General features: G+C 43.7%; 2 protein-coding genes across 3 annotated transcripts in view; one reads left to right on the forward strand and one right to left on the reverse strand.

Annotated features, from left to right (window-relative positions):
* Positions 1 to 10,891, reverse strand: part of HSPBAP1 (HSPB1 associated protein 1) — a 39,293-nt gene extending 28,402 nt beyond the window's left edge. The window contains exon 1 of one of the 2 annotated variants that reach the window (XM_069861445.1): positions 10,726 to 10,891. In XM_069861445.1, coding sequence (XP_069717546.1) covers positions 10,726 to 10,753 — 28 coding nt within the window. In that variant the 5' untranslated portion in view covers positions 10,754 to 10,891. Of the gene's footprint in view, positions 1 to 3,353; positions 3,435 to 10,725 lie in introns of those variants that run through there. The other variant, XM_069861446.1, reaches the window with a different exon arrangement.
* Positions 1 to 14,241, forward strand: part of SLC49A4 (solute carrier family 49 member 4) — a 294,424-nt gene that overhangs the window by 211,996 nt on the left and 68,187 nt on the right. Inside the window, exon 2 of the mRNA XM_069861447.1 lies at positions 11,393 to 11,686. Coding sequence (XP_069717548.1) covers positions 11,395 to 11,686 — 292 coding nt within the window. The 5' untranslated portion in view covers positions 11,393 to 11,394. The remainder of the gene's footprint in view (positions 1 to 11,392; positions 11,687 to 14,241) is intronic.

Consider the following 14,241-nt stretch of genomic DNA (forward strand, 5'->3'; position numbering starts at 1 on the left):
AGTCTGTGTAGCTTCGAATGTGATTTCCACAAGCGTGTTGTGCTTTTGAAAGGTGCGGTTTTAACCACAGTGAATATACAGCAGGAAGCTCAGAGCTCAAGCTACTGGGAGAGTTTGTATTAATGCCAAACAAAAAAACATAATTAGACTATACAGCCTCTCCTCTGCTGAAGTTAGCTGGAGCTTTTTGTCACGTCACCACGCTTCGTTCAGTCATAAACCTATTTCCCTACAATATTTAGGAACAATTTTCAGAGGACAGACTGTCTTAGCAAGATGCTAATCATTCCTATCTTCAAACAGCATTAACATCATTAAAGGAGTATACATCTTTTCCTGATTTAGATAATCACATGCAATATATGATATAACCACAAGTGAGGTTTGAAATGTTTTAGAAAATTTAAAGCATTAAATAAATGAACATTGGGTTTTTTTCTGCTAAGACAAATGGGGATTCTTGCTTTGTGCAAAGAATCTTAAAGTGTCTTGATTCAGTTTTATGTATTTCTTGGTGAGAACAGCAGTCAGCAAAACATAATTCTTTCCTCATAATATTTGTCATGCATATTTAAATGTCTGTTAGAGCAATGGCACCCCATAAAAGGTAGGTATCATCAAACAGATATTACGATAATTTGGAGAACTCTGCTCACGACCCACACAGATTTCTGTTGGAACTGTAGGAGTGGTAAAGGAATTAAAAGAGATATCTGAAGATATCTCTTGAAAGAGAGATTAACAAAGAAAATTGTAATTTAAAGTAATAATAATCTTATCCTTAGTTATGGTTAACACAGCTTCACAAAGACTTTATAAGCTGGGCTCCTGCTTCTCAGTATTTCCTAACCTGAAACTGACGGCAACTGATTCCTAGGCAAAAGCTAAGGTTCTATAACATATATAAGGGCATACAGTTAGGATATGGGCATGCATAAACAAAAAATGTTTAAATCAAATGCACTGCAATGAAACAGAATGTCCATGGCACATTTTGGGCATTGGACATCAAATTCCTAGGGGAGAGCAGGTAGCAGGAGAGGACGGAAACATGTACTCCCTTTGAAAAGAAAAAGCTCTGTTGGGGTCTTCATTTTCTCAGTTCCAAAAGAGAAAAGGAATACTGTTAAATTAATTCTTTCTGTCAGGCTCAACAAATGATGTGGTTTCACAATAGAAAAGGAATCAGGAATAATTTGTCTTATGTTTTGACTTTATACAAGGCATGTATAGAATCCAACCAGGAACTGAAAAACCAAACCAAGTTTTAGCTCAAGTTTTGTAACTGTGACAGCTTATATAATTGGTGAAAAACGTAGGTGTTCTTTAGAAAGGTAACACGATCTGAAATAGAGATCTTCCAATTAAAAAACCAAAGCTCTCCTGTCGTCTTTACGTGAAGTGTGTCAAATATGAAGACTTAACCAGATATCAGCACTGAGGGCAGGTAAAAGAAATGCGATTAATTGGCTAAGTACTTCCCAGTAGACTCTGTGCTTCTGAGAGAGAATATGATTTAATGTTTCTGATTAACAGCTTTTCAGAATAACTGAATGGGGATTGGGAATCAAGACTTTAGCACAACAGGCAGTCTGACAAAATGTGAACTTGATCAAAGTTGTTCAGAAGTTAAACGTACAGTCATTAAAAACTAAATGTACTTTCATTCATTTAAAATAATTTGGCAAATTAGAAGAGTTCATTAGTGAGTGGTAGTTGGCTTCTGCCAAAACACCCTGCTGCTTAAATATGAGACTTAATTGAGTGGTATTAAAATTATTTTCTAAAAGAGGGAGTACAAGGAAATCCACATAACACATTTGGTATAAGCATCTTCAAATTAGTTTTCTTGCAAATCTGTAATGCCTCATTGTTCTTACTTCTTTAAAAAAATTATAAAAAGTTAAAAGAAAAAAAATGTCCTTTTGAATACACTAGTATAGAACAGCCAGGTCACTCAAAAAAACAGTTGGCCTCCAAAAACTTGACTATCCAGCAACCAGAGGTGGGAAAAGAGAAGGTATTGGGGAGGATGGGTAAACTCCCCAAACCAAAGAGAAATGACTTGGAGGTCAGACTTAATGATTTCACAGCACATTAACTCTGTAAATTAAAAAAACAACTTTAAATAATCTGCATATGATTACAACATTATGCACTATCATCAGCTGACTCTGGGCAAAGAGAAAGCATCTAAATGTACACGAATAGTTTTCAGGACACATCACACAAACATCTAGGTTTTACTTCCTGACCAGCTGCTGCTGTTACTATTACTTTTTACTATGGGAATGTCAATACGGCAGATGCAACAGAGCCAGGAGACATCTAACCTCGATTTAGATAGATATTTTGGCTACTAAAGCATAGGTAGCCACAGAATAGATAGGATAGACCAGACAAACGCATCTCTGCACTAAGACCAGCACCTCAAGCACTCCGGCAGACTAAAATCAACACACCGTTTCTTGCCTCCCTGCCTGCTACCGTGGGAGGAGGGCATCAATAGAAAGAGGCCAAAAGAGGAATTTGTATCTGCACTCACTTTCCCATCCTGCTGCAGCAGAGCTGAGCATCTTACAGTTTTTCTTACAGTAAGTCTGAGTGACTCAAGACGTGAAGAAAGACAGCAGTGTGGGCTATGCCCTCAAACCTCAAACTGTCCTTCCAAAAAGAAAAGGAAATAACTGCCAGACTTCTCTAGGGGTGGAGTAAGAAGTTGAGCCTGCAGCACAGCATTGGGAGGGACATCCGGCCCCTGCTCTAAATGACAGTGTACCTCAGCGTACCTTTATGAAATTCCTTCCTAAATCCCCTAGGGCTTTTCCTGGAAAGCTCACTCTGAACCTCTGGCCAGCTGCTGCCTGTTGTTTCTTATGCTCCCATCCCGTAATGCAGTTTTCAAAAGCAGTCGTGTTGGGTTTTGGGTCACTAACTGGATGTTGGATGATCTCAGCTCCTCTGGTCTCTTCTAGTAGAAGAAATGCTTTCCTTTCCTTCCTTGTCCCTACAGCTCCTTGCTATTTGAAATACTCCCTTCCCCTCCCACTCTCCCAAATCCAGGAAAACCAGGACTTGTACAACTGACAGAAATCATACAAAATGTATTTCCAATGAGCTTTATATACTTAATATTGGCAAAATTGCTGAAAGCGAAGTGAAACACAATGAAACTGCAGCACTTGTTGGATAAAAGGCATTTCACCTTCCTTTGAAGTGAAAGACTATGGTCTCTGACCAAAAGCTTCCATCAGGGATATAAAAGAATTTCTCCAAAGGAGAGACTCTTCTTCCGTAAGTGAGGCTGCAACAATTCCACTTTTCTGTCTGTTTGGGGTATAAATCACACCCACCTGCTGCTCAGGAAATTTAGTAGCAAAAACATCTCTTCCTGATACCTCACCGGCACTGATACACATTTCTCGTAATATTTCCTAATACATGGGAAAATTAATACATTTAGTATTAATACAACATTACGATTAAAGGCAAGCAGGCTGGCACATCAGGGAACTAGCACCTATATTTCTAGGAAAAAAAGAATTTGTTTATGTTGTAAGTAAAGTTTATTTCTATTTCTTTTGCTATTCCATGTTAGTAGTAAACATGAATGCACTAGTCTTAAATTGATGAATGCACCCTATAAAATTTACTGTCAGAAACAACAGACATTTATAACTTTATTGTTGTCCTATACTACAAACCTGACTGACAAGAACTTCAAAATTACAGCAAGAGAAAAATAAATATCTTCTAAAACACACCATTTCCCCAAACATTTTTGTAGTAAATAATGACCAGTGCTCTAAAAATATGTTTTTTCCCATAAGCCAGTGTAATAAATAGTCAACAATACAACTGAGCCTTTTGAATTTGATCTTCAAATGGATTATAATGGAAGTATACATGACTGTTCATACTATACTACATAGGATACAAATTATGATTTATGATAGAGTCAATTAGAGGTATAATTATCTGAATGAAATTATACTTTAAAAAAATAAGAGAATTATTTTTGAATTGCATAAATTATTAGATTGAAAGAAACCAAAGAGACCCATCATGTGAACCTCAAGAACAGTTTTTGAAGTGCACAATAACAAATGTTCACAATTAGGGTATTAGATTAAGGGACTGACATTATTAAATGAATATTAAACAAAAAGCACCAGTATTCCATCTGTTTATACAATTCCATTTATTTCAGCATGGGTAAAACAAGAAGTGAGTTTAACCTTTGTTTCAAGGTGCCATTTTCTCTATAGAGATTCATGCATTTTCCTAGAATCATAGAATAGTTAGGGTTGCAAGGGACCTTAAAGATCATCTAGTTCCAACCCTCCTGCCATGGCGGGGGAGGGATCGTGGCTGTGAAAAACTGTTAACAGTCCATGTTTTATATCTTGGAGTTCATATAAAGAATTTTAAATGTTGCTTTGACGTAATGTAGACCAAAGGACACATTTGACCTAATGCCGTTCACAAAAAGGTGAACTACCAAGCTCTTGGAATTTAATTTTCAACCTTAACATTTCATTAGTTTTAATTTTTAATATAAATATTAAACATAAAAGAAACTTTTTACTGAAAAAGCACAGTGAAGCTTACCTTTCACAACTTCACAATACAACAAGCTGCAGCTAGTGGTTTCAACATACCCCTTCTTCCCTACAGAGATTTTCTTTCTACTTTTATTTTTAAGTAACAACTGCCTGCAAAGTTACTTGATCTGGAAACACCAAGAGCTAAACATCAGAAAAGATCAAGGCCTCTGTAAGCCCAGATCTCCACTCAGAAGTACATGAACTCTTGTTCTAACCAGCTGCACCTGCTTTTGTGGAGACTCAGAAGAAATCATGACACTGCTGTCTTCAATTTTGGAAGCTTCTTGCAATATGCAAAATGTACCAAATCTCAGTGTTTGTCAACCTATTAGTATATTGGGGAAATTTACCAAGACTCAGTGTTTGTCAACCTATTAGTATCTCGGGGAAAGTCCTTTCAGTAGGGGAGTTTCAATATTTTCAAATTCTTTTTAAACATGAATGTCACTATGTCAATCATTGACTAACTAGCAATAGAAGCAATAATGTCTTCTATATCCAGTCTTCAAAAGCACTTGGTACTTAAGGTAACCCCCTGAACATTAGCAAAACAATAAAACTGTAAAACTTCAAAGATACACTTTCATATTGAAATGTTAACAGAACCCAAAATCTCGTACTATCATATCTACTCCCAAGAATCTCATTGTGCCTGTGACTGCAAAGCATAGAATAATTTAATCTGAAATCATATGTGCCCCTGTTCAGAAAAGCACAGATACAGAAATACTCTATTTAGCCTTTTCTTTCTAAACAGAATTACATGATAGTCACAATTCCAAACCAACAAACAACATTTTGCGAGCGTTATTTCTTCAGTATAGATCTGATCCCAGATAGTGAAATCTTCAGAAGACTCATTTGGAGAGCACACAGCATGTCTACTGTATGGCAGCGAAGTGTGACTAGCCAGACCAATAGAAACAAACTCCCTAATGGCTACATCATTAATTATATCGGATAAATAATTAAGTTACTCCTTGCTGCTTTGATGTAAGACAATAGGAGAAAAGGACAAAGTCCGATCAGAAATGAGAAACACATTCACAAAAGACACAATGGACAGAGCAGTACCAGAGCAATGTGATTAGCTCTTGCTGGGGTTACAGACAACATGATCTACACCAAGGCAGTCCTATCCCAAGGAAACAGGCAGAGATTTTCACTCTATATTCCCCAACTCAAACCTAAGAATCCTCGTGTGACTCAGTTAATTTCCATCATTTCCATGTTTTTGGAAAGACAAGAAATGATCAGGTTTCGAAACTGGATTTCTGTAACACAACTTTGGGATGCAAAGTACCCCTTTGATGCTTTCTGCAGTTACTTGAACATGGTGGCCCTGAATAAAACAAAAGAACATATAGATCATGGTCTGCTGAGGTTGGACCTTCAACATAATGCCCACAGAATACCGAGCCTGAAGACTGTCTAAATGAGGCAGGGAAGTAGCAATCATTAAGTACATCATGCAGCTTCCACCTCCCTCTCAAGTAGGTATGTTTATCATCTATGTGTTCACCATTAAGCAGGTGATGAACAGCAGACCAAGCAGAAACGAGTACAAAATGCTTTCAATGTACTCCAAGCCCAAGTCAGGTGTGACTTTTGCATACTCTTCTTGAGAGCTGCAGTAAAGGACCTAGTGAGGTCTACAGGGAATCTGGTGAGGTGTCTTTCATTGGCAAACCACAAAAGTAGACTCCACAGGTGAAAGAAGCTATCCCACATCTCCCTAAAGGACCTTGCAAAGGGCTCTGACTGACCACACACTTAGAACCATGTCCACTACAATGATCATTTTGCAATGTGGATATACATAGCCTGCAATCACAAGGTACACGTGAAAGTCCACAGGATAACATTGACATTCAAATTTAAGAATAAAACCATTCAGCTTTTGTAGGCTAAAGATATGTCTGTATTTTCATGTACTGTTAATCTTGTTGATACTAGGAAAAAAGGAGGCATTGTAAACCTTCTTTCCTCATGGAGTACAAGGAAATCATTGTATGACATTTGTGCTGGTTTGGAGAGGCGCTAAACTGGAACAGACGTTAGAGCTAGAAGTCTATCCACCTCTCAGTAAAAAAGAAAGGTGAGAGGAGACTCTGAAAGGTACAGAATGCACAGATTGGAAGGTGCCCAAACCAAGCTCAAAACAGAGCAGATCCCTAACAATCTGTTCCTAAGTATCTCATGCCTTCCTTCAAAAGAAAGGCACGTCAAAAGTTCATGAGGAAGGAAAGGGATTTGCTCACACCTCAGAGGCTCAGCTTCAAAGGTATTGTTCAAGACATGGGATGTAAAGAAGGAACCATTACAGCCCCTGCTACTCCAGCACCGTTCATGGCATCTCTGAAACCACATTGTCACAACTCCAGCTGAACTAGAAGTTGAGGGAAATTTCTGGAAAACAGGTGTCTTCTGGGATGCTGGAAGGAATATTCAGAATTGCCCGATGGCACTTTTGAATCTTTCAGTGAATTTTGGGTCCTGCCCATTTTATGGTAAAGCGCTTGTAGCCTTCGCAGTGTTTCACTGCTACTGGTCTGACTGCAAGATAGAACACAAGGAAGTACAAGATTGTACTCATGATGTTTGCAGTTGTTGAGAGAGAGACCTAAGAAACAAGGGGAAGCTGAAGTTTGTTGAATCTCGCTAAAGAGAGTCACGCGGAGAGCAAATCTTTCAAAACTCTGAAGACTGGAGAGAGCAAGTGACACTTCCTAATGCGCTCGGAACTGGGAGTAGGACCATGGCGGGGATAACCTCCTGGACTGCTCAGCTCAGCCATTCCACAATAGGTGTGTTTAAGCTGAGTTAGACCCTCTAGATGCTTCAAAGTTGTAAGAAACCTGTCAAAGCCTTCAGTTTATCAGTCATAAGCCAGGTTTAAATCAACACAGCCTAGGTGCCAAGTCACAAGCAGATCAGCCAGTCCTGCCTCAGGGATGGGATGAGCATTTGGAAGCAGTAACAGCTTCAGCCATATAATTTTTATCTGTCACCACTATTCTATTGGAGCTCCAGGCCAGGTTTAGGCCAGGCAGGCAGAACAGAGATGCATATGGAGATGCAACCACCCTGAGAGCTTCTAGGTTTGAAATGGAGGCACCTACCAATTGATACGCTGCTGTGGTTGGGCAAGGATTACCTGAATGGACTTGTGTATCACAGTTTTGGATCTCAGTGCCAGAAGTCCATGCAAGTCCTGCTATAAACATGAAAGCTCTGGGCCAGGAGACAAAATAACCTTTCTGCTCGCCTGACTGTATGTGCACTTCATCTGATAATATTCAAATCTCTTTAGCTACATTATAATGAGGTTAAAGCAAGAAAATATTTCCCCACCCCAAATATTACAAATGTCAGTAATGAGAACAGGAAAAATGTCACCACACGGAGAAAAGTGTGAAATTAGCATATTTAGAGAAGTATTATACCCATGAGTGAAATAATGCAATCAGCTAGCTGCAAGATAAAGCTAATTTGGTCTCCAACAGTTTATCAACAACGCATTGCTCCTTTACATTAACAAATTTAAATGATACCACATCCTGCAAACAAGAATAATTCACACAGAATATTACACTGTGTTAATTAAATAGCTGGAACAGAAAAGGTCAGGCCATGACTGAAAGATGCACATATGGGTTGTGAAGCTATGAAAAGATGGAGCAATTTCAAATCAAGCAATTATAATAAATTATTTAAATCATGATTAAGTCAATAGTAAATAACCCTGGATTTTCTAAGCCTATGTTGACAGCTCCTTCCTTTAGTCCCAGTTTCTCAGAAATCTCTCCTTCTTCCTGTCCTACTCAAGAGACAAAATATCTTTAAACCCATAACACGACAAGGTGGCTTGGATAAGTTACTGAAGAGTTATCCTGCTTATATTCAAGTTTTAACCTTACTGTGCAGATAGCAAGAGGCAAGGTTTGCAGTTAAAGGACACTGCAAAGCCCCACTTACCTTATTTCTAGATGGGCTTCCTGCCACTAGAACCAAGACACCACTGCAATTACTACAGTTAATTGAAACATGTTCAAAGAGAGAAATAAGTTTTTCACTTTGTTTACTTCTGCAAATGACAGCACTTTGGCTTTGGCACAATGCCACTGAATCAATTATGTTATAGCAGTAACACAGCCATTGTAAATTGAAAGAACATTTTGGCATGGGTTGAATTATGCTGAGCTGGTAATGTATGAAAAAGACCTTGTGAAACAGAGAATTAATCTTCCTTGGAACCCCAGAGGACTACTGGAACACATATTGGTCATGATCAAATCTGAATCTCGTCCAGTATTTTTACTGTATTTTATTTTGGCCACTAAGTTGTACACGGCAAGCTCAAATTTTAGTTTGTTACCAACCGCACGTCCCCATGTTTCTAAATTGCGTATGAATTTTATTTTTCCTGGAGAATTTCCTGAACTTTCCTAGACAAAAGTTTTGCTTGCTTTTTTTATGACTGTTCTGCTTATTTCAGATGGCAGAAACTTCCTTTTTGCACCTTCAGTGAAACTTCAAAACTCTGTTTAGCAAACAGAGCTGTGTGGGCTAAGAAAAACACCGTGCTCGTATGGTTTGGGAAGAATTTCATGGCAGTGTGTGGTCTGGGCTGCAAAACCACAGAATGGGCACCAGCATATCAACAGTTTCACTGACACTGGGTCCGAAACCAGACTGAGTGGATCCCACTGCTTGGCTCTCCCCAGCCAGGCACAAAGGCATTCACCAAGCCAGCTCCCAGACTTTGTGACAGAATGCCTAAGTGAGCTAACCAGCAATACCCAGTTTTTCCAGGCAAGATGAAGCACTGTGAAGCGTATGAGCCATTTATTTTATGACAAGTGCAGATGGTAGATACACCGATAAATACTCACACCCCCTAATGGAATGAAAATATACTTCAATCCATTTAAATGATAACAGTTTCTAATGAGCTCAGTGTACACGACGGTATAGTCAGCCAAATTATTTTAAAATGGATTTCAGTGCAGGCTGTAACTGAATCCTACTCCCCCCCCCCCCAGTCTTGACTATAGCTGGTTTGTACTCATAGAATCATAGAACGGTTTGGGTTGGAAGGGACCTCAAAGCCCATCCAGTTCCAACCCCCTGCCATGGGCAGGAACACCTCCCATCAGACCATGCAGCTCAATGCCCCATCCAACCTGGCCTTGGTTACCTCCAGGGAGAGGGCATCTACAACTTCCCTGTGAAACCTGTTCCAGCACCTCACCATGAAAAATTTCTTCCTAATGTCTTCATCCTACCACTCCATACCCTTATAAAAAGTCCTTCCCCAGCTTTCTTTTAGGCCTCTTTTAGGTACTGGAAGGCTGCTCTAAGTCTATCCAGTTCTGCTCCCCGACCATGGTCAAGGACACTTTCCACTGGATCAGACTGGTCAAAGCCTCAACCAACCTGGTTTTGAAGCCCTCCAGGAACAGGAAATCCACAACTTCTCTAGGCAACCTATGCCAGAGCCTCACCACCCCTACAGTAAAAATAAGAATCATATTCAAAGAATCATGGAATGGTTTGGGTTGGAAGGGACTGTAAATGACCATCCAGTTCCAACACCCCTGCCGCAGGCAGGGACACCTCATCTTTGAATAGTTTAGGGCACGTAGTGACAGGAGGAGGAGGAGGAGCGGCTATAAACTGGAAAGGGGCAGATTTAGACTAGACAGTAGGAGGAAATTCACCATGGGGGTGGTGAGGCCCTGGCCCACGTTGCCCAGGGAAGCTGTGGCTGCCCCATCCCTGGAGGTGTTCAAGGCCAGGTTGGATGGGGCTGGACCAGCCTGGTCTGTGGGATGTCCCCGCCCGTGGCAGGGGGTTGGAACTGGATGATCTTTAAGGTCCCTTACGACCCAAACTACTCTATGGTTCTATTCTACATTCCTATTCTATGATTCAGTTACAGCCCGCACTGAAACCCACTGTAAAACTACCTGGATGACTACGCCGCGGCGAGCACTAAGCCCTTTAGAAACTGCCGGAGCTGATGGTCTCTCGGATCTTGCGATTCGGGCTGGGCCCCCCCCTCCCGGGGTTCCCGAGGGGACGAGCGGCGCCGTTCCCGGCCCGGGGCACCTACCGGGGGCGGGCGGGCGCGCCCCGGCCATGCTGCTCCGGCGCTCGCTGCGGCGGCTCCGCTCGGCACGGGGAGCCCGGGGCTCCTCACCCTGCGCGTCTGAGCTCCCCTCTTTGCACCCCAGGCCCTCCCCTTGCACCCCAAGCTTCCCGCTTCCACGGCCGTGCTCCCCCTTTGCACACGTGGCTCTCCCCTTGCACCCCGAGCTCCCCCTTTGCACGCTAAGCTCTCCCCTTGCACCCCGAGCTGCCCTCTTTCACTCCCGAGCTGCCCCCACGAGCCCCGACCTCCCGCCCCGCACGCTCAGGCTCCCCTCTTCCCACCCCGAGTTCCCCACTTTCACGACCAGCTCACGCCCCGCACCCCGAGCCCTCCCCTAGCACCCCCTTTGCACCCCGAGCTCCTTCCTTTGCACCCCGAGCCCTCCCCTAGCACCCCCTTTGCACCCCCAGCTCCTTCGTTTGCACCCCGAGCCCTCCCCTAGCACCCCCTCTGCACCCCGAGCCCCCCCCAGCACCCCTCTTTACCCCCCTGGCTCCTCTCTCTGCCCCCCAGGCTCCGGCCGGCTCCGTCCCGCCCCGCGGCGCCTCCGCCCCCGCTCCGCACGGCGCATGCGGCCGCTGGGGGCCGGGGCAGCGGCGCCGCGCTGGGGCCGGGGAGCGGGAGCGGCCGATGGGGTCGGGCTGGAGCAGCGCGGAGGAGCGGCGGCCCCTCCTGCCGCCGCCGCCGCCGCAGCCGCCGCGGGGTCCCGCGGGCCGCGTCTACGGGCGGCGCTGGCTGGTGCTGCTGCTGTTCTCGCTGCTGGGCTTCGCGCAGGGCCTGCTCTGGAACACCTGGGGCCCCATCCAGAACTCGGCCCGCCTGGCCTTCGGCTTCGGCGGCTGGGACATCGCCCTGCTCGTCTTCTGGGGGCCCATCGGCTTCGCGCCCTGCTTCTTCTTCATGTGGCTCATGGACAAGAAGGGTGAGCGGGGCCGCGGGGACGGGGCTCCCCGCCCGCTCCTGCGGTTCTGCGGGACCGGGGGGGGACGCCGTGTCCCTGTCCTGTACCCTCGTCCCCTGTCCCCTATCCCTTGTCCCCTGTCCCGTGTCAGTATCCCGTATCCGGTACCCCATATCCCTTGTCTCGCATCCCTTGTCCCATTGTCCCTGTCCCATATCTGTATCCCTTGCCCCATATCTGTATCTTGTATCCAGTATCCTGTATTCCTTGTCCTGTATCCCTTGTCCCATTGTCCCTGTCCCATATCTGTATCCCTCGTCCTGCATCTATATCCTGTACTCCTTGTCTTGCATCCCTTGTCCGCTTATCCCTGTCCCATGTCCCATATCTGCATCTCATATCCCTTGTCCCGTATCCCATATCTGTATCCCCTATGCATTATCCCGCATCCTTTGTCCCATGTCTGTGTCCCGTATCCCTTGTCCCGTATCCCATACCTGTATCCCATATCCCAAATCCCTTGTCCCACACCCCTTGTCCCATGTCTTTATCCCTTGTCCCATATCCCGTATCTGTATCCCGCAACATGTATCGATATCCCATATCCCTTGTCCCGTGGTCCCATATCCCTTCTCCCTTGTTGCTTGTCCCAGGTCCATGTATCTGTCCCTTGTCTCAGGTCCCTGTCCCACCTCGCCTCCTCCTCCCACAGGTTGGCTGAGGCTGTAAAGGCATCGTGACCGCTGTTTGCGGGAGACCCAAGCAAAGCACATCCAAGGCCATTCAGAAGGAAAATACCTAAGCTGTTGCTAAACCTAAGGAGAATTATGGCATCATATGCTCTGAGGACAGGCTGAGAGAGTTGGAGTTGCGCAGCCTAGAGAAGAGAAGGCTCTGGGGAGACCTTAGAACAGCTTCCAGTACTGGAAGGGGGCCACAATAAAGCTGGGGAGGGATTTTTCATAAGGGCATGGAGTGATAGGACGAGGAGGAATGGCTTTAAGTTGGACAGGGGAAGATTTAGTTCAGACATTAGGAAGAAATTCTTCACAATGAGGGTGGTGAGGCACTGGCACAGGTTGCCCAGAGAAGTTGTGCATGCCCCATTCCTGGAAATGTTCAAGGCCAGGTTGGATGAGGCTCTGAGTAGCCTGCTCTGGTGGGAGTTGTCCCACCATCCAGGTTGGAGCTGGATGATCTCTAAGATCCCTTCCAACCCAAACCATTCTATGATTCTATATCCCAGCTGTGGTGTGGGTCTGGAGCTGTCCTCTCTTCTGCCATCATCATGTAGGTGTTTTACCTGGAGATGGTCGCATTATCTGGTAGTGAGTGATAAAACAGGCACCTGTTTGATATCTGGGTCAAGGAATGTCTGTGCTCAGGGTGGCTGCCCCATCTTTAAAGAAATACCTAATTTTTAAGAGCAGACTGGACACCAAGGTGGTGACTTGCTTTTAGTTTCACTAGGGAGATGGCAAAGACAGCAATGTAAAACAGAAGTTTCACTCTGGAGTTTTGTAACACGGGCACGGGGGACAGTTTCCTAATCCGCGTTCAGGAAATATTTCCTTTTTAAAAGCAGACTGGACACAAAGGCAGCAGTTTGCTTCTAGTTTCGCTAGGGAGGTGGCAAAGACAGCAACATAAACCAGAAGTTGCACTCCAGAGTTTCAGGAGGTGAGGGATGGTTTCCTAATACACATTCAGGCTGTTGCGTCTTGATAGAAAACTTCTGAACATGGTGTTTGTCCCCAGAGAACTCCAGGGCCTGTGTAGTTCATCTGTGGTCACCCTGGGGACAGCTCTGGCGAGGTCAAGTACTTCTGTTTGCAGATTTGAGCTTTGGGGCCTCAAACCACAGAAGCGTTTAGTCTTCTAATTCCTGTTTAAACAGGCCTCTAAACAGGAGATAGGAACGACGTACCCTTGTGGCTCCCCATGTTAAGTGCTATTGGTTCCATTTATTTAGGAATTAATAGCTCATTTATGGAGTGCGAAGGGGGAGAAATGAAGACAGGCAGGGAGAAAAGTTGTAGCTGAGAAGGCTTGTGTGTCAAAATTGGAATTGCTTTTCCTGAAACTGAAGGGGTGTTGGGCGAATAAAACCTGTTGAGCTGAAAATACACTCTACAAATGAGTCCATGCTGGCTGTGCGGGCAGTCTCCTTTCAAGCAGTTTAGACTTTAGTTGTCAGTGTCTGTCTCGACTGCTGTATAATAATGTTGTTAATTATCTTAAAGTTATTTTGTTTGTACAGTGAAAGCAATGACTCTGTTTGCAGTATGAAGGAAATAAAGCTAAACTTGAACCTGTGCTTTTAGAACAGAGTCTGTTTATTTCTCCATTGTCTACAAAGTTGACCTTGAGGGATGCAAAAAAAAAAAAAAAAAGGAAAAAGTTTTGCAGTAACTAATGGAAAAAGAAACATTAGTATTTTATTGTTTCTTTAATGTGATTAGTAATGTAGTTGCTGGATTTCCTAGCTTCACATGTAGCGTGTTTTAATGGGAATATGTGTACAGGTGTTTTCCTCATTACCATAACCAATTGTTTGGTGGGTGTTTGTATTTTTT

Source organism: Phaenicophaeus curvirostris, chromosome 7 (genome assembly GCF_032191515.1).
Source record: "Phaenicophaeus curvirostris isolate KB17595 chromosome 7, BPBGC_Pcur_1.0, whole genome shotgun sequence".
Taxonomy (NCBI): domain Eukaryota; kingdom Metazoa; phylum Chordata; class Aves; order Cuculiformes; family Cuculidae; genus Phaenicophaeus; species Phaenicophaeus curvirostris.